Source organism: Ovis canadensis, chromosome 3, assembly GCF_042477335.2.
Source record: "Ovis canadensis isolate MfBH-ARS-UI-01 breed Bighorn chromosome 3, ARS-UI_OviCan_v2, whole genome shotgun sequence".
Classification (NCBI taxonomy): Eukaryota; Metazoa; Chordata; class Mammalia; order Artiodactyla; family Bovidae; genus Ovis; species Ovis canadensis.
The window spans coordinates 124,181,725-124,206,757 of NC_091247.1; the positions used below are offsets into that span (position 1 = coordinate 124,181,725).

Genomic DNA, 25,033 nt, shown 5'->3' on the forward strand with positions numbered 1-25,033 from the left:
TGGATAGCTATTGTATACCTCTACAGTAATTCCCCTTTTAGGTTTATTCAGGTAAAATCTGCTAGTTCTCAAATAAAAATAGACTTAAAGAGCAAGAAAACAGAACAAATGTGAATTGTAAGTAAAGCAGAAGATGATGATTTTAATTTTAAACTGCATGCGTTTAAAGGCTGTGCTGGGCTTAGTCACTCAGTCATGTCCAATTCTTTGTGACCCCATGGACAGTAGCCTGCCAGGCTTCTCTGTCCATGGGGATGCTCCAGGCAAGAATACTGGAGTGGGTTGCCATGTCCTCCTCCAGGGATCTTCCCAACCCAGGGATCATACCCATTTAAAGGCTGTATAAGTCATTAAAATAAAAAAATCTTAAATTCAAAAAGTCTTCGAATGAGAGAATCCTGGAAAGTTGTAACATCATAGGTGGCCCAAGGAAATAATTAAGAACATATTGTTGAAGACAAAAAAGTAAGCTGATAGACTGATGGTAATAAATACTCTAACACTGAGAAAAAAGTAACATGATTCAGAAGAGTTATTAAATAAAATATTAAGTTGAACCTGGATCACTTTGGTATTTTGAATTGATTGTAAATTGAAATCAAGAATGAAATAGGTGGTGAAGGAATGAAATGGATTTCTTAACGGAAAAAAAAATATACAGATATGGTTAAGTTATATCAAAGCTAAAGGATATTATTATTTTTTATACCAATTATGCATTTACTCTGCAGTTGTTTATTACTTAAAACAATTAGGCTGGTACAGTCACTTTTGCCCTCTATAAAATAGCTATTAAAAAGCATTTCAAATTTATAGGATTCAAGAAAAATTAAATGAATTAATATACATAAAACACTGAATACAATGTTTATACATAGCAAGTACTTAACTAAATAATACTAGTTTTTATTCTACCTTTTGTATATGTACTGCTTATAATAATGCAATTGATGTGACTTCTATATTTTTATTGTCACCAAAATGAAGATCCTTCTAGTTTTACATAATAAGAACATAAAATAACACTGTTATACTAGTTATTTTATTTCTGTTTTTGGGTTTTTTTTAATATATTTTTAACTGACCAGTCCTTCTTTATCAGTCTTAATTAGTGCATATATTTATTTTACTTCAATTCCACTTCTTACAGTAATATTAAAAATATAAACTTAAGCATAATTTTTACAAATATTATTTTACTTAAAAATGCTTTATCATTTGCCAGAAATCCAGATAAAATGTCACTTATTTTTTCTGATGGCTTTCTCTTCCCAGGTTTGTCTTTAATAATAAACATAGTAAATGTCTCTTAGTATGCTTATTATATTACTGATTAAAATATTATTAATAGATAATATTTACTAAGCTTCCCTTGTGTTTCGAACAGTAAAGAATCTGATTGCAGTGCAGAAGACCTGGGTTTGATCCCCAGGTCTGGAAGATCCCCTGGAGAAGGCAATGGCAACCCACTCCAGTATTCTTGCCTGGAGAATTCCATGGATAGAGGAGCCTAGCAGTCTTGAGTCCGTGGAGTCACAGAGTCAGACACGACTGAGTGACTAACACACATTTACTGAGGACTTACTATGTGTTAATTATTACGCCATAAACATCAACATCTCATTTACTCTTCCCTAAAACTCTTATGTCAGATACTTATTATACCCAATGTAATGATCTGGAAAGAGCGCATCAGAGAAAGGCAAGTCATTTTCCCCTGGTTGAAGGGTCAGAGCTGAAACTTGCACACAGATTCAGCTTCCATCAGAACCTCCACTGTCAGCCACCACTGTGCTAAGAAGTACAATTAAAAACAAAAGGAAAAAGACTAATGTAGATAAGTATCACCATAAAAAGATCACTCTTAAATGACTATCTTTCTTAGTTATTAAAAGGTAATAATAGGACTTGCTGATTTTTCTCTTAAAACTGTTTAAGCTCATTTACAGACAAATGTGTTGAATAAAATATGTGAGGAAAAGAAAAGGGATGAGAAGCCCAAACTGGAAGGAGAAGAACGTATAGCATATAATAAGGTGTTTAAAAGGTAGTGGTGTGAGAGGAAGCAAATAGATGAGTATGTGTTGTGAGGATTTTTTGTTTTAATTGTGATGGGAGACAAATTAAGAGAATTGTCTATCAGGCGAGAGTAGTTGGAAATAGGATAACTTATTAAAACTGAACTTACATTTGTGATCTAATACAAAATCCTATTGTTTTTCTCTCACATCATGAAGTATCAGTGCTAAAATGAAAGTCTTGACCACATGCATGATAAAAAGATATGAGTAGTTTTATTTTTAAAATGACATTAATTTTCATGTGAGATTCTAATTCTAAAAAGTATCAAAATCACTTAAATTTAAAATGTTAGATACAGCAAATTATTTAAAAGATCTTTAACCAAATTTTTAATCATTTATTAACAAATGTATATATAATATAAATATAATATAATTATATTTACATATAATTGAAAATGTGGTGATTGCTGTTGATGTGTCTCTGATCTCTCAAAGCACATCTCTTCATAGTCAAAACTATGTAGGTAGTTAGGTAAAGTGCCTAGAAAATCTCCTAGCATGCTCTGATACTTTCTTAGTCACAAGAAACCGTGTAAACCTGTGGAAAGACAAAGAATAGTCCCAGACAAAACATCATTCCAAAGGAGACTAGAACAGCATGTGCTGATATAGAAGTGGCCCATACACAGCAGAAAATATTAATCCGTAAGTCCTGCAGTCAGTTGTGATACACAGCATCGGACGTTTTCTCTTAGAGCAGGACTTCTTAAACTCAGCGCATCTGGGTAATTCTTCGTTGTGGAGAGCTAACTTGTGTGTTGTAGGATGCTTAACATCCTTGGCCTCTACCCACTAGGTGTCAGCAATAGCACCCTAATGGTAGCAATCAAAAATAATTTTTTAAAAAAGTCTCCAGGCATAGGCACAAATGACTTGGGGGGCAAAATCACCCTTGGTTGAGATCTGCTGTCTTCAAGCATTTGTCATTTTAACGATTCTATAAGCATTCTCATTGTAAACCCCCTGTTATCTTAAAATGCTACTTTATACAAAGAAATATAGAATGTGGAAGATGGGAAAAGTAGTGATTCTGTTCTTATATTTTGAAGACTTTTTATCAAAATGATCTCCTCCTTGATCTTTAATTTTATATAGCTTTAACCGCTTAATAGTGATATTGTTTCAATCCTGCATAAGATATAATTCTGTTTAAGAAGAATATTTCAATTTCACAGTAAAGCCAAGCCTACAATAAATGGTATGGAGCATGAGCTACTTTACATCAGCATGAATACTGTTTATAATAGATGGACTTCTTAGAATGAAATTTTATAGTACAATTCTTTGTAATTTAGTAAAGCACAATTATGTCTTTGTAAATTGTTTTTATAGAACTTTATGAAAGTTCAAAATAACAAAATCCTAGTAATTAACTTTACCTTGACCTTCAAAAAAGTTTGGTATTTTCAAATTTTGTCTTCTGTCCCAAATTTTAGTATCTCTCCATATTTTAGAAAACCTCCAAAACTGTCTTTAAGGTTTCATATTATCTTCATGGTCCACAGCATTTGGGTTTTTTTTTTTTTTTTTTTGGTATTGCTTTTCTCTCTTTCTCTTTCCACATACATGTAGTGCACACACACAGAGCATGAGAGTACACACACACACACATAAAATTTTAAAGCATCTGATTTTAAAAGCAACGAAACTACTGTTGTTTCCTAGAGAAAGAGTGAGCTGGATCATTTGTCCATAAGAAAAGAAAAGGAATTTATGTTCTAGAGCTTTTTTGTGTGTGTTATGTACAAATAGAAAAGCGAAAGTCAAAGTCACTCAGTTGTGTCCAACTCTTTTCAGCCCCATGGACTGTAGCCTGCCACACTCCTCTGTCTGTGGAATTCTCCAGGCAAGAATACTGAAGTGGGTTGCCATTTCCTTCTCCAGGGGATCTTCCCAACCCAGGGATCAAACCCAGGTTTCCTGCATTGCAGGCAGACTCTTTACTGTCTGAGCCACCAAGGAAGTTCATATACATATAATGAATATTCAAATAATGTTACTCCCAGATATTGAGAATGAAATAGACAATAAAAGTGGTGATTTAATGGGGTGGATGCATGCTTTTGAATGGACTGAGTTGAAAAATCACTAAAATTTAGAACCTTAGTGGAAGTTGGCAGAGGATAAGTCAGAAAATTATCCTTAAATATTTCTCCAGAACAGGCCGGCAATAGCAAAATTTTTGAGACCACAATCATTTAGTTATTCATCAGCAAATATTTACTTTGAAGAATCTCCAATGTGCCAAGAACCATGGAAACTCTGGAGCTACAAAGATAATTAAGACATGACCCATGAGAAAAGAAAACAAGTAATTACAGCATGAACTTACAGTAATAGATACGTGTATAAAGTCTGTATATGCCTGGAGTGACTCACTCTGCCTGTGAAGGTTTTACGGAGGACATTGATGCCTTAGCTTGGTCTTGAAGGATGTGTAAGAATGTATTAAGCAAACAAGATGGGCAGGTAGTGAGCAAGGAACTCATTTCAGATGTGTGTGGTGGGGAGCATAGCTTGTGCAAAACCACAGAGATGTAAGAAACATGATTCTGGACTCAGCACAGTTGAAGCATAAAGCAAGTGGAGGAGGCAGTGGTGAGAGGTGAGGCCAAAGAACCAGGCGATGTGGAGAGACCAAATAAACTTACCTTCGGACATTAGATCAGAGATGAATCGGTAGTAATTGTAATGACTAAGTGGTTTAAATACAAGTGGGAAGGCAACCACAAATGCAAGAAGTTTGTTAACTTTCCTGTGGTGATATTCAGTCGTCCCTTGGTATCCTTGGGGAATTGGTTCCAGAACCCCCCACAGACAAAATACCAAGGGTGCTCAAGTCCCATATATAAAATGGTGGAGTACAGGCAGCCCTCTGTAACTGTGGGTTCTACATCTGTGGATACTGAGGACTGACTGCTTATAAATGATCTGCAGTAAATGAGGTCCTCTGACCCTAAAGAAGCAGTAAATTCCTGATACAATTTAGATATATAGGTAGCCTGTCATCTTTGGTGATGACATGTGCATTATTCCCAGAAATATTTCCTGCTGCTTTTTGCAACCATTGTAATAACACAGGGCTTCTCTGGTGGCTCAGAGAGTAAAGAATCTGCCTACAATGCAGGAGGCCTGGGTTCTATCCCTGGGTCTGGAAGATCCCCTGGAGAAGGGAACGACTACCCACTCTAGTATTCTCTCCTGGAGAATTCCATGGACAGAGGAGCCTGGCAGGCTACAGTCCATGGGGTCAAAAAGAGTCAGACACAACTGAACAACTAAGCACGCACACATAATAACACAGGGCTACCTCAGATTGTGGGTTCTATTCCAAAGCGCTGCAATAAAGTGAGTATTTCAATAAACCAAGTCACATGAAGTTTTTGGTTTCCAAGTGCATACAGAAGTTGTGTTTACAGCATACTATAGTCTGTTATGTGTGCTATAGCATTGTGTTTAAAAAGCAATGTACGTGCCTTACTCAAGAATATTTTATTGCTGAAAACTACTAGCCATCATCTGAGCCTTCAGCCAGTCATAATCTTTCTCCTGGTGGAGAGTCTTGTCTCAGAGTTGATGGCTGCTGACTGATGGCGGTGGTGGTTGCTGAAGTTGGGGTGGCTGTGGCAGTTTTGTAAAATAAGACAACAGTAAATTTGGCTGACTTTTCCTTTCACAAATGATTTCTCTAACAATGCAGTGCTTTTTGATAGCATTTTACCCACAGAACAGCTTTCAGAATTGGAGTCAAATGTCTCAAACTTTGCTTTATCAACTAAATTTGTGTAATATTATAAATCCGTTGTTGTCATTTCAACAATCAACACAGCATCTTCGCCAGGAGTAAATCCCATCTCGAGAAAGCACTTCTTTGCTCATGCATAAGAAACAACTCATCTGTAAAAGCTTTATCATGAGGGTTCAGTAATTCAGTCACATCTTTAGGCTCCACTTCTAATTCTTGTTCTCTTGTTATTTCTACCGCATCTGCAGTTACTTCCTCCACTCAGGTTTGAACGCCTCGAAACCATCTATGAGAGTTGGAATCAGCTTCCTCCAGGCTCTTGTTAATGTTGTTATTTTGACATGCTTCCATGAATCATGAATGTTCTTAGATCTAGAATAGTGAATACTTTCCAGAATGTTTTCAATTTACTTTGCCCAGATCCAGCAGATGAATCACTATTTATGGCAGCTATACCCTTACAAAATGTATTTCTTAAATAATAAGACTTGAAAGTCAAAATTACTGCTTGATCTATGGGCTGCAGAATGGATGTTGTGTTAGCAGCCATGAAAATAACATTTTAGTCTTGTGCATCTCCATGAGAGCTCTTGAGTGACCAGGTGCTTTGTCAGTGAGTAGTGATATTTTGAAAAGAATCTTTTTTTTTTTTTATTTTCTGAGCAGTAGATCTCAACAATAGTCTTAAAATATTCAGTGAACCATGCTGTAAACAGATGTGCTAACATCCAGACTCTGTTGTTCCATTTGCAGAGCACAAGCAGAGTAGATTTAGCATTATTCTTGAGGACCCTAGGAATTTGGAGATGGTAAATGAGGTTGACTTCAAAGTCCCCAGCTATGTTAGCCCCTATCGGACAAGAGATTTCAGCCTGTCCTTTGAAGCTTTAAAGCCAAGCATTGAATTCTCCTCTTTAGCTACGAAATTGCTAGATGGCATCTTCTTCTAGTAGAAGGATGCTTCATTTACACTGAAAATCTGTTGTTTGGTGTAATTATCTTAGCTAGATCTTCTGGATAACTTACTATAGCTTCTGCATCACTGCTTGTTGCTTCATCTTGCTCTTTTATGTTGTAGAGATGACTTCTCTCCTTAAACCTCATGAATCTGCCTCTGCTAGCTTCAGACTTTTCTTCTGCAGCTTCCTCATCTCTCTCAACCTTCATAGAATTGAAAAAAGTTATGGCCTTGCTCTGGATTAGACTTTGGCTTAAGGGAATGTTATGGTTGGTTTTATCTTCTATCCAGACCACTACAGCTTTCTCAGTCAGCAGTAAGACTTCATTTTCACATCATTCATGTGTTCCATGGAGTAGCACTTCTAATTGAAGTTTTCCTTTGCGTTCTCAACGTGGTACCACATCCACCCACCTTGAGTTCTAGCCAAGGGTGTATCAGCAGCCTCAGCCCTACCATCTACTGATGAAAAGAAGGTCTGTTGCTAATCTGTCTTCTGATCAGGTAGTGTGTGGGGAGGATCTCTGAACAATTGTGTATCTCTTATCCATTCATCTGGCCCATTCCCCATGGAGTTGAAATATGGCCCACCTTTGCTTATCTGGGCCCCCATATATAGATATATAAAAAGACAATTTTAATAAATAATGTAGGAAAAGAGACAAATCAGCCAAGTCAAGGGGAGAAGGGGGCAACAGAGGATGAGATGGTTGGATCGCATCACCAACTCAATGGACATGAGTTTGAGCAAACTCTGAGAGATGGTGAAGGACAGGGAAACCTGGCTTGCTGCAGGTCATGGGGTCACAAAGAGTCGGGCATGACATAGCAACTGAATAACAACAATGTCAGCCAAGTACTCGAGATCCATATCAACAGTGATAGATCATACTGATAGTAAATACCCTGGATATTATGTGAGGAATATGATACTTTACATCTGTAGTCTTCCTCTCAAAATCTATAGCCCCAGTCTAATTATGAGGAAAATTGTTCCCAGTGATGGAATATCATACAAAATGCTTGACTAGGGCTCCTGAGTAATGTCAAGGTCATCAAAAACTAGGCAAGTCTGTCAAAACCAACTGGACTATTGGAGTTTAAAATGCCAAAAAAAAAAAAAAAAAGTAAGAAAAGTAAGGGAAAAAACCTAAAGCCCCTTGATGTGACCTCTCATTTGCTGTCTCTCACCTAGTTTCTCTTTAAGACTGGATATCTCCCTAAACATAAACCACAGACCACTGAGCTAGGGCCCCATTACGCAGCTTAGATAATATTAGTCCCTTTTTCTGGAGTCTTGGAGATGGGCAGCAAGGAGCAATGGAATTCATGACCAAAGCTCCCAGCTGGCATTCAATGTGCACTTCAACTTGTAAGTTTCCATGGATGTTCTTGCCTACACCAAGCACCTCCTCAATTATGACGTCTTCTTTATCTCTAAGATGTTTGCCCTGTCTTGGCTCTTACTGGGTTTAACTATGGTCATATCATCAGTAAAATAAGACCATGCATGTATGTATGTTACCGATTCATCCTAGAACTAAACAGTGTCTTTATAAAATTTCCATAGATTCTCTGATCTAGTCTTATGAGACTGGTAGGTGAGCATTTTATTGGAAAAGTTGGTTAAAGCATGAAATCATATCTTAAACACTGAATTTTTCACTTAGAAACATTAATATTATTGTATCCACCAAGCATTTGGTAGAAGAATAAGGCCATTTATTTTGTTTCTTGCACACAGCTTTGCATATAGTTTCTCTAGTTAGATTTCTACCTTAACTTCTGTCCATCAAACCTCTATAATGCATAGTTTATAGTATCCAGCTTTGGATTATTCAAAGTAAGGCAAAAGATATCCATTTTTTTTAAATAGGAAAGTAAAGATGATAGTCTCATCTTTTCTCTTCAAAATCACACAAAAGCAACAAATGGAAAGAGAAACAGAAATACAGACTCCTTTTTGACAAAATCAAAAAGCCTGTTAAATCTCAAACCATGTGTATTATGAAGTTCAGTGAAGGTAAAGAGGGATACAGAGTGATGTCGAGAGAAACTGCCTGGACTTGCAGAACACCAGCACAGCCAACAGTACAGTACTTTAAAGCAGCATATCCTGAGGGGCAAAATCAACAATCCCTAGTTTGAAACAAAACCATTTTATGTCCAGGGTGGTACTTCTCAATTTGACATAAAGGAGACACAGAATACTGTAGAACCCAAGGAATCACACTGAAAAACCGTGTTTATAGGAAGCAGTATGCTGATGAGGCAGGACTGAAAAAAAGGTTGTGAGTTCTGAGTTGTTCTGTAACTGCTAATCTCACATGACAGGACAGAAGCAAAGACTAAAGGCTGTAATTCAAACACGGTCATAATTTTTCAAGGTGAGTTTTGCTGGCCTGAAGTTCAGGCCTAGACTTAGTCCCGTATACGCTACTGTAAAAATGTGATTCAGGAGGCACTCATTCAATCCAAAGATGAGCAAAATAAGGGCTGGAGAAAAAGCCATAATCTTGGGTTCTTTACCAAAGGGGAGATATTAATATTTTCTGGAAGGCCACACGAGAAATTGGATGAGATAAAGCCTTACTTTTCACTGTTAGATACCTTTTTGTATTTTTTTTTAATTCAAAAGAAATTTCATGTAATAGAAAAAGAGTGGGGTCTTTAAAAACATATTTATACATTTGCAAAGAGATCTGAATACAAGTCCTTTCAGGTTTTAGACTCTTTACTCAGGGTGTCATTTGTCTCGACTACATATGCGTGCATACGTGCTAAGTTGCTTCAGTCGTGCCTGACGCTTTGCAACCCTGTGGACTGTAACCCACCAGGCTCCTCCGCCCATGGTATTCTCCAAGCAGGAATACTGGAGTGGGTTGTGATGCCCTCCTCCAGGTGATCTTCCCAACCCAGGGATCGAACCTGCTTGTCTTATGACCCCTGCATTGGCAGGCAGGTTCTTTACCACTAGTGACACCTGGGAAACCCCTTGATCGTATATAAATTGACAGCAGTTTCTTCTGGTGACTTTCCTTTATCAAGCCTTTCACAAAGACATTCAACATATAAAGAAACTTTTCCTTTTGCATCTATATTTTATTGATTTTTTAATATTTGTATCATGTCATTATAATGTACCTGTAATAAAAAAGTTTAGGAACAAATACACTTAATGCCGTAGGCATAAAGCTCAACTGGTGAGAACAGAACATGTATTAATAAATTATCTACAAAGCGGCCTACTAACCACAAGGATTCAGTGTGTTATGGGTATCATGTTTTAGAGAAAAAACAGAAGGCAGTGCTTATTGATGGATTGGTTAAGTATTGTTAGAAGAAATTATGTTTAATATGAATATGTCTTTACTATATTCCTTTTGCCTTTTTGTTATTCTCTATATTTTTTAGATATATTGTTTAAATTTTAGTTATATTCGAAAACTGTTTATTAAGCTCCTACCTACTGTGTACCCTAAATGTAGAAGCAAGTGAAGGTAAATATTTCATTACTACTTGTTGAAATAAAAGTTGATAGGATCTTATTATTGATTTTACTTATGATATGCTGAATAACCTATATTGATGCAGAAAATTTAAATGAAAGAATTTAGTTAAATTGACTTGCTTCATGAACATCATTAGAGCACTTCAGACACATAAGATTGCTTTGAATTATTATGTTTGTTTTACTTTAGGGTACATCTGAATAGGGAAATATGTATATATTTTTTTAACTGTTACTAAATTTATTACTGTTGTTGTTTTATCTTGAAGCTGCCAGAAAAAATTATAATGGACTACTACGAGAAATATAAACCTAGAATGAATGAACTGGAGGCTTTTAATATGGTAAGTCTCAGAATTAAACATATTAAATTGAATATGTTGCTAGACTTGAGTGGGATCCTATTAAATTTTTTTTTTTATGGGGCCAACCAATCTATGTTGTTTTCTCTTAATGTAGAAAAGCTGTTTTGGATCATTTCCTATTTTAGAACTATATTAGGCGTCAGTACCATAATAAAGAGAACACATGGCAGATTTCTCTTAAAGTGTATTAGAAATGCATGGCAAGAAGTTTTAGAGTTCTTTGAACACATATTGGTCTCAATGCAATTATTTCACAAGCATTCCTTTTAATGAATTTCATTCTTAGTACCCCTTTAAAAGCTTTCTATCACATATATATGATTGCTTTTGGATTCCATCCCAAAGTCACTCAAAGGATATTCTTTTCCTTTAACTATTAAAAGAAAAACTTTTGATCTCTGAAGTACTTATTTTCTGAAGATGTACAATGGATATTGGAGATTTGGCCTTATGCAAGTTTCTGTATATATATTTTCTTAAATGTAATTGTTAAGTTAGTATTTTTGTTTGTTTTAAAGTACCACTGTGCTATCTTATTCTTTCTTTTAGTTGAAAGTTGTTCTAGCTCCTTGCATAGAGACCTTGATTCTTCTGGATCGACTTTGCTACCTGAAAGAGCAGGTATATTATGTTAATTTTAAATGCATAACAAGTATCTTTATTAAACCCAGTAATATCAATCTGCTTATAACTACAATAACTTTCGTTCACATAGCTAGTAAGATGATTTTTCTTGTTATATTTTCCAAGTTTAAATAGTCTTTCCATCTCTTTTGAAACAAAAGCATATGTACAATAGATGTTTCCCCAAAAAGTGCTATAATAAAGTGTACATTCTTTTAATTGTATGGTAATTACTATACAGTAGACAATGCACACAACCCTCATATGTGACGTACCGTATAGCTAGGATATCAACATAAAGGATATCATTTATATGTTTCACTTTGTAAGAATCAGTTTTTAATTCATTTTTGAATTTGGGGACATATGTACTCCGCAGTACAGAAATTTCTTTCTAATTGCTTCTGTTTTCTCAGCCTTACTTGTTTTATCTATGTTGAATGACTAGAAAAATGATTTTGTGATTTATCTTTGGGGAAAATGTGTTTTTCAGGTTCTAGTCTAAGCTGTAATCAAAATTAGGTTTTTGAGCTGTTTAATCCCATTTGTAGATTCAGCCTTATGTTTTCGCTATAAGCTCTTTAATTTAATATTTCTTTTATCATATGAAGAGCTTTACTTCTTTTCAGCAAGCTACCTGGAACAAGTGGATTTTAATAACTGATATTTTCACAGAGAAAAGCAGTTTTTAAATATTTGGATAATTATATACTTTGCTAAGCTACTAACTAACGCAAAATTACTGGAAACTTTTGCTTTTCACCTTGGTAGTTCACAGAATCAGGCTTATTTTACTAGGTACTCATCATTTTCCTTTTCAAAACAATTTCCAGTGACCTAAATAAAATAGGTAGACATAACAGTACGTACCGAGTTTCACTGGTAATGCAGTGATAGAAATCCTATGGTGGTTCATTTGATATTTGAAATGATATTACGGTTATAAAAGTAATACATACTTAATGTTAGAAAATTTTAAGTGAAGAATATCAAAAAGAAAGTTGGAAGTAACTATAACCTCACCTTTCAGCGTTAGCTCTTGAATTATTATGTTTTCGAGAGCTTTTAATATACGTATGTTGCGTGTGTATGTATGAGCACATTATCTCTACTTTAATTAAAAATGGAATCAAATTATAAATACAGCTTCTCATCTAATTTGTTTCATTTTTTTACTTGGATGTTTTCTGTCTCATTAAATGCACTAAAGAAGCTGAATTATGTTTCACCGTATAATTTATTTGAGCGATACCCAGTTGTCTCTAGCCACTTTCACTTTTTCCAGTTGTAACAAGGAGAAGCCTGGTGTTTCCCTTCCTGCGTACATCTTTAATTATTTCCTCAACATAGAGTCCTGAAGGTGAAATTTTAATTTAGAATTTTATTCTAAATTAAATTAATTAAATTTGTTAACTTTCTTCAACAAAGAGCTCTCATATTCTAGTATATAGTGTAACATCTCTCATTTGTATCTTCAACAAAGAGTTGTCTATTTAAATCACTTATCAATTTACAGGATGAGATCATGTGGTCTGCGCTTGTGAGGCTGTTTGATCCTGTGAAATCTCCCAGGTGTTATGCCATTATTGCCCTGAAGAAGCAGCAATGATTTCAACTGAAGCAAGGTATTAGCTATATCTGTTTGTGGAATCTTTTGCTAACTTTGTTTTTCTAAACATTAATACAATGTTATGTAAATATTTGAAAAACATTGTTATATATCTTAAATAGATAATAAAACAATAGCTAAAGCGGAATGCCTTAATCCATTTCCATTGTCAAAGCATACATTAATTAATTTTTTAATATAAATTTATTTTAATTGTAGGCTAATTACTTTACAATATTGTATTGGTTTTGCCATACATCAACATGAATCTGCCATGGGTGTACACGTATTCCCCATCCTGAACCCCCTTCCCACCTCATGAAAATATTAGAAAAGGATTGACCTACATTTCTGAATTAGTATGTCCCTGGGGCTGCTGCTGCTGCAAAGTCGCTTCAGTCATGTCTGACTCTGTGTGACCCCATAGACGGCAGCCCACCAGACTCCCCTGTCCCTGGGATTCTCCAGGCAATAACACTGGAGTGGGTTGCCATTTCCTTCTCCAATGCATGAAAGTGAAAAGTGGAAGTGAAGTCGCTCTGTCGTGTCCAACTCTTAGCGACCCCATGGACTGCAGCCCACCAGGCTCCTCCGCCCATGGGATTTTCCAGGCAAGAGTACTGGCGTGAGGTGCCATTGCCTTCTCCAAGTACGTCCCTAGGCCATTATAATCTGGGCCTTGTTTCCTGTTCAATATTAGAGACTTCTGCTATTTACTGCATATCATATTTTGATGTTTTACTGACTTAACATATGAAAGGTATAGTTATACTTACAGTAAAACTAGTTGGTCCTGAAGATCATTAGTGGTTTCTTTCACATTTTGAAAGGATTTTTCATATTATCAGGAAGGAAAAAATCATGCTTAAATAAATACCCAGGGAACAGGCCAGATATTAAAAGTCCTTAATATAAAGAATATTTTATACTCTGTTTTACTCTAAATTAGATGAGGAAGTATTCTGTGTCCTTAAAGGAATATGCTTCTTGTAATTGAGATATTCCCTTTAAGGATTCTTTTTTTTAAATTAATTTATTTTAATTGGAGGCTAATTATTTACATTATTGTCCTAACTCTTGCCATACATTGATATGAATCAGCCACAGGTATATATGTGTCCCCCCATCCTGAACCCCACCCACCTTCCTCCCTACCCCATCCCTCTGGGTTGTCCTAGAGCATTGGCTTTGGGTGCCCCACTTCATACATCGAACTTGCACTGGTCATCCATTTTACAAATGGTAATATAAATGTTTCAGTGCTATTCTGTCAAATCATCCCACCCTCGCCTTCTCCCACAGGGTCCAAAAGTCTGTTCTTTACTCACTTTAAGGATTCTTGGGGCTTTGCATCTTACAAAAATAAACGATGAGTTGGCACTTAAGGAATCATCTGGTGCTGTGTAAAAAGTCAAACTAGGAAAAGCAGGAGTGAATAGGAGAAGACTAGTACTCTGCTCAGAGTGGTGCAGAGTCCTTTCATTAGCAGAAAACTTGAGGTTTCTGATTTGCACAGAAGTGGACAGGTGGGGGGAAAAAAGACTGTATAAAATTTTTCCAGGAGAAAGAGTAACTGCTTTCTTAAATTTTAGAATCTATCCACAGGTGAGAATAACTGTTTGCTTTGGGTTGTGATACTGAGTTTGTAGCTAGTATATATGTGAAAAGATCCTGATGCTGGGAAATAAATGTGAAAATACCCTGGTGTAGTATATATGTGTGTATATATACTATATATATGTGTGTGTGTACACATATGTACTTGTGTATATGTATATACACATATATACCTATACATAATACATATACATGTATAGGTATATATGTAAAAAGACCCAGTATATATTAGAAAAGACCCTGATGCTGGGAAAGATTGAAAGCAGGAGAAAAAGGAGATGACAGAGGACGAGATGGTTGGATGGCATCACCGACTTGATGGACATGAGTTTGAGCAGGCTCCAGGAGATGGTGAAGGACAGGAAAGCCTGGCATGCTGCAGTCCATGGGATTGCAAAGGGTCAGACACGACTGAACAGCAACAGCAATATATGTGAATGGTCAGGTGCTTGGTATACTGAGTAAGATCCTGGGAAAATTAGCCATTCTTCAAGCTCTTTATGCTGAGACTTTTGAACATGTACAGAAGTGGAGAATAGATTATAATAAATCCCCATGTACTTATCACAGACTTCAATAATTAGAAGCAGTTACCAATCTCGTTTCATCAGCACACACATGAGCATGCACACATACACGCTTGTCACGCGTACCCACCTTCCATGGAGAATTTTAAGGCAGATCTCAGGCAACTTGTCATTTTACTTAAATACTTTAGTGTATATTTCTAAGTTAAGGATTTTTTTCCCATAGTAATCTATCACTTTCATCAAGAGGCTTTTTAGTTCCTCTTCACTTTCTGCCATAAGCGTGGTGTCATCTGCATATCTGAGGTTATTGATATTTCTCCCGGCAATCCTGATTCCAGCTTGTGCTTGTTCCAGCCCAGCGTTTCTCATGATGTACTCTGCATAGAAGTTAAAGAAGCAGGGTGACAATATACAGCCTTGACGTACTCCTTTTCCTATTTGGAACCAGTCTGTTGTTCCATGTCCAGTTCTAACTGTTACTTCCTGACCTGCATATAGGTTTCTCAAGAGGCAGGTCAAGTGGTCTGGTATTCCCATCTCTTTCAGAATTTTCCAGTTTATTGTGATGCACACAGTCAAAGGCTTTGGCATAGTCCATAAAGCAGAAATAGATGTTTATGGATGTGAGAGTTGGGCTGTGAAGAAAGCTGAGCGCTGAAGAATGGATGCTTTTGAACTGTGGTGTTGGAGAAGACTCTTGAGAGTCCCTTGGACTGCAAGGAGATCCAACCAGTCCATCCTAAAGGAGATCAGCCCTGGGATTTCTTTGGAGGGAATGATGCTGAAGCTGAAACTCCAGTACTTTGGCCACCTCATGCGAAGAGTTGACTCATTGGAAAAGACTCTGATGCTGGCAGGGATTGGGGGCAGGAGGAGAAGGGGACAGCAGAGGATGAGATGGCTGGATGGCATCACGGACTCGATGGACGTGAGTCTGAGTGAACTCCGGGAGTTGGTGATGGACAGGGAGGCCTGGCGTGCTGCGATTCATGGGGTCGCAAGGAATCGGACACGACTGAGCGACTGAACTGAACTGAATCTATCACTTGTCCTCATTCACATTTCCATGATTGGCTCCAAATGTCTTTGCATATTAATACCTCAGTTGGTCCAGTTCAGAATCTAAGCAGGGTTCACACGTTTGCATCTGATTGATGTGTGTCTTTAGGTTACTTTTTTATTCTCTTTCCTCATGTTGTTTCCTATATGAGTAGCTTTCTCAGGAGCAGAAAACCTTTCCAGGCTACTTTCGTTCCTTTCATAATTGTACTTCTATGTAAAATTTTAAACTTTTTTCTAAAGTTCAAATATTCATATAACATTCATTCCTCCTTATAATAAAGAAAAAAGAGGAACCTTATATGGGTAAATCTCTGTTTAGTATTACAAATGTTTTAATACCAAGGAAACTATGTAGTAACTTCCCAGTGTTTTAAAACATTGTCATAAATTGCATTAACCAATGATGACTTCCCATTTTTTAGTAATCAGAGAGAAATGAGAGATATCAGCATCAAATTAGCATGAGATGATCTGTACGATCACACTGAGATAAGATGTCAGCAAAAAGAAAAGAAATATAATATTTTGGTAGGACTTTATGCACATGAATCCCCACTGAACTGTATGTAGACCCTCATCTCATAAAAACTGCCATTTGAGAGCTCATTTACAAGTTAAACTAAAGAATGGTACATTGGCAAGAGTACCAGTTCTGACAGTTACTATCTGGGAGAGTTAAAGCAAAACTTTTACTATCTCAGAGCCTCATTTGTAAAGTGGGGGTTTATCTAATATTCACTTTATTAACATTTATTGAATGCCTATCTTCCCAGATGTCTCAGTGGTAAAGAATCCACCTGCCAATGCTGCCAGACATGGGTTCAATCCCTGGGTCAGGAAGATCCCCTGAAGCAGGAAATGGTGACCCACTCCAGTATTCTTGCCTGGGAAATCCCATGGACAGAGGAGCCTGGCGGGCTACAGTTTATGGGATCACAAAGAGCTGGACACAACTGAGCGTGCATGCATGCATAACTGAATGCCTGCCATGCGTCAGGTGCATGTAGGCACTGGCAGTATGGGGACAAACAGGGAATGTCTCTGTCCTCAAAGCATTCAGGGAGGAAGACAATGAAATTACTAATTACAGTCACTAATACTATGATTACTGGGCACGGCTGAGAGGATCATGGCACAGGATTCTTTAGGGCATCTTTAGATCAATACACTTGGGGGCAAGAGAGAATCAGTAATGTTAGTACCATAGTTTGGATTCATATAAATTAAGTTGTGTCCTTGCCTAAGTCACTTAACTATTCGGTGTACTTCAATTTTCTCATCTGCAGAAATAACGTAAGAATAGAATTTACTCCAAGTATGTTATGAGGGTTAAAGGAACAAGTATGTGTCACTGAACTCCCTCAAAACATCTCCAGGCACCCTGTTTATCAAGCAAAATTAAGTTTATTAGAATTCTCTGCAGTAAGAGGAAACCCCTCCTGGACAGTCTCTGAAGGGGAAGTCAAGGGGGAGGATATTTGTAGGATTTCAAAGTCTGGGCTCAAGTAGTTTAAGGTAGCTTTTTTAAGGTGGAGAATAGACAGGGATTTGGGAAAGTTCCTGACCTGATACAAATTTTATCGTTAATATCTATAGCAGGGTGAGGATCTCAAAGCATGTCTTGATGACAAGTAAACTGTTGCTTGATAAGTTAACTCTTTGCCAAGGTGAACAGATTGTTTATCTGAGATAAATTAACATACGGGAATTTCCTGAAACAGTGAAGTTATTTATTGGTTTATGGTCTTATCTTCCTTGGGCAAAGTTTTCTTGTCACAAATAAATCGTGTTGACACAGGTGGTCTCAGTTCTTAGACTCCATAGCTCTGTCGGATTAGTGCAGATGGTTGCAGTTCTCCTTGTAAAGTACTTAATTCCTGGCACATAATGCATAATATAAAAGCAATAGTTGTTTTTAAATGTCCTAGAGGGAGACAAATGGAAGCTTAACTGTCTTTATAACAGTGATTTGTGTAGGGGAAAAAAAGTGTTTTGTAGGGGAAAAACAGTGATTGTATCTATAGGTATAAATGCCTAGAGTTATACAAAAGGCTTTCTATACCACAAAATCTGATTGTTCTTTAATTTGTGTTTCTTGCTACTGTACATAATAATGATAATAATTATTATTATTACCCTTTTTAACATGCATAGTTATTCCAAAGTCTTTGCATGAGTCATGTGGTTTCATTTTTACCAAGGTGGCTAAGAGCTAAATTGAATGTATTTTTTAAAACTTGTTTTTATTTTTTTTAATTGAAGTATAGTTGGTTTATATATTATATGCTACAGGTATACAACACAGTGATTTATAATTTTTAGATGTTATACTCCATTTATAGTTGTTATAAAGTATTGTCTATATTTTTCTTTTTTTTTAATTTTTATTTTTTATATATATTTTTCTGCTGTGCCAATCTGATCTCGTCACTTCATGGCAAATAGAAGAGAAATAGATTCAGTGACACATTTTATTTTCTTGGGCTCTAAAATCTCTGCAGGCAACTGTAGCCACAAATTAAAAGATGCTTGTTCATTGTTAGGAAAGCTATGACAAACCTAGACAGCATATTAAAAAGCAGTGACATCACTTTGCCAACAAAGGTCCGTATAATCCAAGCTATTGTTTTTCCAGTAGTCATGTCCGAATGTGAGAATTGGACCACAAAGAAACCTGAACACTGAAGAATTGATGCTTTCACATTGTGGTGCTGGAGAAGACTCTTGAGAGTCCCTTGGAATGCAAGAAGATCAAACCAGTCAATCCTAAAGGAAGTTAACCCTGAATATTCATTGGAAGGACTGACCCTAAAGCTGAAGCTCCAATACTTTGGCCACCTGATGTGCAGAGCCATCTCGTTGGAAAAGACCCTGATGCTGGGAAAGATTGAAGGCAAAAGGAGAAGGTGTCAGGAGAGGAGGAGATGGTTAGATAGCATCACCAACATATATGTGTGTGTGTGTCTGTGTATATATATATATATATATACATGCTTATGTTCATATATATAATATTTCTACATGCTTCATTTTTTCCTTCCAATTTTATTGAGATATAGTTGATATCCAGTACTGTTTAAGGTATACAGCATAATGATTTTCCTTAAATTCATGAAATGTTTAACACATTATTTAGTGAACATCTGTCATTTCATATAAACACAAAATTAAGGAAATAGAAAAAAATGTTTTCTTTGTGATAAAATCTTTCAGGATTTACTCTTAAAAACTTTCATATGTAACATGCAGCAATGTTAACTGTATTTAAGTTGTGTACTGTACTCCCTAGTACAATACTTACTTATCTTATAACTGAGAATTTGTACCTTTTGACTGCCTTCATTCAGTTCCCCCCGCCTTCCCTTGTAACCACAAATCTGCTCTTTTTCTATGAGTTGTTTGCTTTTAAAGTGTAATTTGTCTACAATTAACACTATGTCAGTACCTGTTACACAGCATACTGATTTGATATTTCTGTACCAGTCAAGATAATCACCACAATAACTCCAGTTACAATCTGTCACCATTCAAAGATATCACATAGTTATTTTTTAAATTTAATTTGAAGTGGAGTTGATTTACAATGTTGTATTAATTTTTACTGTACAGCAAAGTGATTGTCATATATATGTCCTATATGAATATACATACACACGCATATATGGGCTTCCCTGGTGGCTCAGCTGGTAAAGAATCCGCCTGCAATGCAGGAGACCTGGGTTCGATCAGTGTGTTGGGAGGATCCCCTGGAGAAGGGAAAGGCTACCCACTCTAGTATCCTGGCCTGGAGAATTCCATGGACTCTATAGTCCATGAGTTTGCAAAGATTTGGACATGACTGAGCGACTTTCACTTCCCTTCATGTATGTATGTGTGTGTGTGTGTGTGTGTGTGTGTGTGTATGTATGTATATATATATATATATATATATATATATATATATATATATATATATATACAAAATATGGGTGGTGGTGGTGTATGTGCTCAGTCATGTCCCAGTCTTTGCAGCACCATGGACTGGAGCCCACCAGGCTTGTCTATCCATGGAATTTTCCAGGCAGAATACTAGAGCAGGTTGCCATTTCCTGCTCCGGGGGATCTTCCCAACCGAGGGATCAAACCCACATCTCCTAGATTGGCAGGTGGGTTCTTTACCACTAGCACCATCTGGGAAGCCCATACACACATGCATTCCTTTTTATATTCTTTTACATTTGTGGTTTGTCACAGGATATTGAGTATGGTTCCCTGTGCTGAATGCTAGGACCTTATGGTTTATCCATTCTACATATAATCATTTGCATCTACTAACCTCAAATTCCCAGTTCATCCCACCTCCCCACCCCTCACTGTACATTTCATAGCCATGACTCATTTGTTTTGCAATTGGAATTTTTTACTTCTTAATCTCCCTCACCTATCCTCCCCCTACCTAACCTGCTCCCCTCTGGCAGTCGTCTGTTGTCTGTAGCTGTGAGTCTATTTCTGTTTAGTTATGTTTGTTCATTTGTTTTGATATTTAGACTCCAAATATAAGTGAAATCATTAGCATTTGTCTTACTTTGTCTGACTTATTTCACCTAGCATAATACCTGCCAAGTCTATCCATGTTGTTGCAAGTGGCAAAATTTCACTCCTTTTTTAGCTAGGTAATATTCCTGTGTGTGTGTGTGTGTGTGTGTGTGTGTGTGTGTGTGTGTGTGTAACATCTTCTGTTTCCATTCACCTATTGACAAGCCCTTAGGTTGCTTTCATATCTTGGCTATTGGCAGTAATGCTGCAGTGAACACACGAGTGTATATGTCTTTTTAAATTAGTGTTTTTGTTTTCTTCAGATAAATACCCAAGAGTGGAATTGCTATATCATATAGAAGTTACATTTTTAATTTCTGAGGAGCATTCATCTGTTTTCCATAGTGGCTGCACCAGTTTATGTCTCCACCAAAGTGCACAAGAGTTCCCCTTTCACCGCATCTTCACCAACATTTGTTATTTATGTTCTTTTTGATGATAGTCATTTCTGACAGGTGTGAGGTAGTACTTCATTGTGGTTCTCTTTGCATTTCTCTGATGATTGGTGATATTGATCTTCATCTTTTCATGTTCCTTTTGACTATCTGTATATCTTCTTTGGAAAAACGTCTATTCAGATGCTCTGCCCACTTTTGATTGGGTTGTTTGGGATGGGTTTTGATGTTGTTATATGAGTTCTTTGTATATTTTTCAGTATTAACCCCTTATTGGATATATCATATGCAGATATCTTTTCCCATTCAGTAGTTGACCTTTCCATTTTATTGATAGTTTCCTTTGCTCTGAAAAAACCTTTCCATTTGACGTAGAGCCATTCATTTATTTTTGTTTCCTTTACCTAAGGAGATATATCTAAGAAATACTACTAAGATCAGTGTTAAAGAGCTTTCTTCCTTTGTTTTCTTCTAGAATTTTTATGGCTACAGGTCTTACATTTAAGTTTTTAATCTATTTTGAATTTATTTTTGTACATGGTTTGAGAGAGTAGTCCACTTGAATTCTGTAACTGTCCAATTTTCCCAGCACCATTTATTGAAGAGTCTGTCTTTTCCTCATTGTATATTCTTACCTCCTTTGTTGAAGATTAATTATCCATTTACGTGTGGGTTCATCTCTGGATTCTGTTCTATTCCATTGAGCTATGTGTCAGTTTTTGTGCCAGTACCGTATTGTTTTGATTACCGTACCTTTGTAATACTTGGAATTAGGAAGGATGATGCCTCCAGCTCTGTTCTTTCTCAGGACTCTTTTGGCTATTCAGAGATTTCTGTTTTTTCATACAAATTTTACAATTGTATTTTCTAGTTCTGTGAAAAATGCCACTGATATTTTTATAAAGTTCCATACGCTTTATTTCTTCATTCATTCATTCATTGTATCTTTTGGCTGCATCTGGTCTTCGTTGCTTTGTGTGGGCTTTCTCTAGTTGTGGCATGTGGGAGCTGCTCTCCAGTTGCAGTGCATGGGGCTTCTCATTGCGGTGGCTTCTCCTGTTGTGAAGCACAGGCTTTAGGTGTGCAGGCTCAGTAGTTGCAGTTCGTAGGCCCTGGAGCTCACTGGCTTCAGTAGCTGTGGCATGAGGGCTCAGTAGTTGTGGCTCATGGGCTTAGTTGCTCCACAGCATGTGAAATCTTCCAGAAAGAGGGATCAAACCCATGTCCCCTCCATTGGCAGGCAGAGTCTTAAACGCTATGCTACGAGGGAAGTCCTCCTGTATGCTTTAAATTTAAGAAGTATACCTTTAAATAACTTTGGAGTCAAAGAAGAAAGTGGAAATGAGAAAATATCTTGAATAATAATGAAAATAATTGAATTATAATGAAAAAATTACATTTTTGATTGCACATAATTGTAACTTTTATTAAAAATTACACATCAAAATTTATGAGATAGTTAAACCATGATATAAGGAAACGTTAGTTGTGAATACATATTAGAAAACAAAAGACCAAAAATCAAAAGATTAGTGGAAGGAAAATACACAGAGAGATAATTAACACTTCCAAAGTTGGTTTTTAGATTAAAAAAAAAAACTGTCACAACTCTGGTAAGAGTAATCATTTAAAAAAATAATAAAACATAGGAATATAAAAGGGGACATCACTATAGATCTCACAGAAATTAAAAAGGTAGTAAGAATAATATGAACTGCTTTATGCCAATACCTTTGAACATTTATATAAAATGGAAATTTTTCTCAAAGAAATGCAATATGCCAAAACTGCCTCAAGAAGAAAAATAAAACATGAATAATCATATAACTGTTATATTGAATCTGCAGTTAATCCTCTATTAATTCCCTACATCTCAACAAAAGTACTTTGTGGATGTTAAATATAATTGTTATCCACTGCCTTGTTGGTTTACAAGTAAAGGTTGAGGAGAAAGATTTCAAAGCTATTAATAGTTCCTAAATTCAGGAGTTTATAATCTAGTCATTGAAACACATATGTGCAGCATATGGGAGAGTGAAGAGTTAGATAATGACATAGCGGAGGAGACAAAGGAAGTGTCCACATAAACACCCAGTGCTTTACCATGAACTGTGTCCTAGACTGCTGACTTCTGTCCCATTCTTCCCCTTAGCTATAGTTTCCTTTAGGTTGTTTATAAATGTGGTCAGTAGAATGGTTTGTTTTCATGGAGGAAAGGACTGTTTAAGAAATAATCTGCTGTGTGAAATATGTGCTCTGGTTAACCTGTGACCAAAGGAACTGAAAGTCCAAACCTCCCTGATGATTTTTCTTGGCCAGTGATACTACTGACTACATGTATGGGAATTTATTAGTTGATGTATTTATCTCAGTGGATTGCCTCGTTAAGATTGCAGGTGTTCTGTCAATGAAAGACTTTTTTTTTTTTTAATTGTACTGTTTTTGTTAGAATTTTCCAATGCACAATCCAGAATAAGAGAGTTAACACATTTCAACACAGAAGAAAGTAGCATGTATTTAAACCTTATGGGAGGAAAAGCTTTTAACTTCTACTCAGACAGTTATGATTGAACATGTTGGATTTTAGAAAAATAGAGATAGTGTGCAAGCTCCAACCTAAAATTCAACACATTGCTTTCTATTTAATCAGCATGGGATTTGGTGTGCATCAGCTGATCATTGAACTAAATGCACACGTATTCTGAGTGAACTGCCTTCTCAGGAAAGAATCCAGTCTTCTAATACCGCTACAACTCTTTCAAGAAAAAGAGTTAATGGTGGTTTTGCATTGAGCAAAATATATTCCAATAATGTGTTTCAAGGGAAAGATAAAACAGTTCCAGATCCATTTGATTATAACAACAGACATCTCTGGTGCTCTGGTGACTTCAGACCATTTCCAATTTTAGTAGACAATATAACTGTGCAGGTAAACCTCTGTGAATAAATGCATAAGGGACAGATTTTTAAATCATAAAGAAAAAATGTTAGTGCTGTATTTCCACTCTAATTCAAAAAGACAGAAACTAAAATTGAAGGCCAAAGAGGGTTCATTTTTAATGTATAGGATGTTGGCCATCTTTCTAGTATATAAACAATGTCTTTCAAGGCTCTACATTTACATTCACGTTACCAGCTTATACAACATTTGGGAAGTCATTCCTTCACAGCAGGTTGTACTGTACTGAGGAATGATATTTAGTAGTTTTGAGGGTCGACATTTACAGTGTAAGAACTGAAAACTTTTGCAAGGTAAATGGTTTTCTTGGATAACTTTTCTCTTATTAACAGCAAATAGTTATTACTCTTGAAAATAAATTTGAATTTTTTAAATATGCTTCATATTTTAGATCTCTAGCACAGTTTTAATATCCACTTTTGTTAATGATATTACTGGTAATGTGTTTTCATTCTAATAAATTGGTTGCAGATGCTCAGAGAAGAAAGGATTTCATTAAAATTGCAGCTGTTAATAGCATACCTCCTACCTTTAAGATTAATGAAACAATAGTAAATTCAACCAAAATCTCCTTACTGGTCTATTATTATGAAAATTAAAACTTTATATCTCTTGGAGTTTTGTTTAGTTAAGGAAATAAAGCAATGTTACAAAGCTTCTGAAGGTCATAGTAGCCTAGTGGAATTACATCAAGCATACATTTATGTCAGAGAAGCAATGGCACCCTGCTCCAGTACTCTTGCCTGGAAAATCCCATGGATGGAGGAGTCTGATAGGCTGCAGTCCATGGGGTTGCTAAGAGTCGGACACGACTGAGAGACTTCACTTTCACTTTTCACGTTCATGCACTAGAGAAGGAAATGGCAACCCACTCCAGTGTTCTTGCCTGGAGAATCCCAGGGATGGGGGAGCCTGGTGGGCTGGCGTCTATGGGGTCGCACAGAGTCGGACACGACTGAAGTGACTTAGCAGCAGTAACAGCAGCCGCAGCATACATTT

At 36.4% G+C, this 25,033-nt stretch overlaps 1 protein-coding gene across 13 annotated transcripts in view; it reads left to right on the forward strand.

Annotated features, from left to right (window-relative positions):
• Positions 1–25,033, forward strand: part of METTL25 (methyltransferase like 25) — a 250,623-nt gene that overhangs the window by 94,858 nt on the left and 130,732 nt on the right. For 4 of the 13 annotated variants that reach the window (XR_011255835.1, XM_069584143.1, XM_069584141.1 and 1 more), the window contains 3 exons: positions 10,568–10,642; positions 11,213–11,284; positions 12,804–12,912. Coding sequence is in view for 10 of the 13 variants with exons in the window: in XM_069584143.1 (XP_069440244.1) it covers positions 10,568–10,642; positions 11,213–11,284; positions 12,804–12,896 (240 nt within the window). In the remaining 3 variants the exon portion in view is untranslated. Of the gene's footprint in view, positions 1–10,567; positions 10,643–11,212; positions 11,285–12,803; positions 13,045–15,589; positions 16,622–16,878; positions 18,273–18,740; positions 19,557–25,033 lie in introns of those variants that run through there. The other 9 variants (XR_011255837.1, XM_069584137.1, XM_069584145.1 and 6 more) reach the window with 5 other exon arrangements.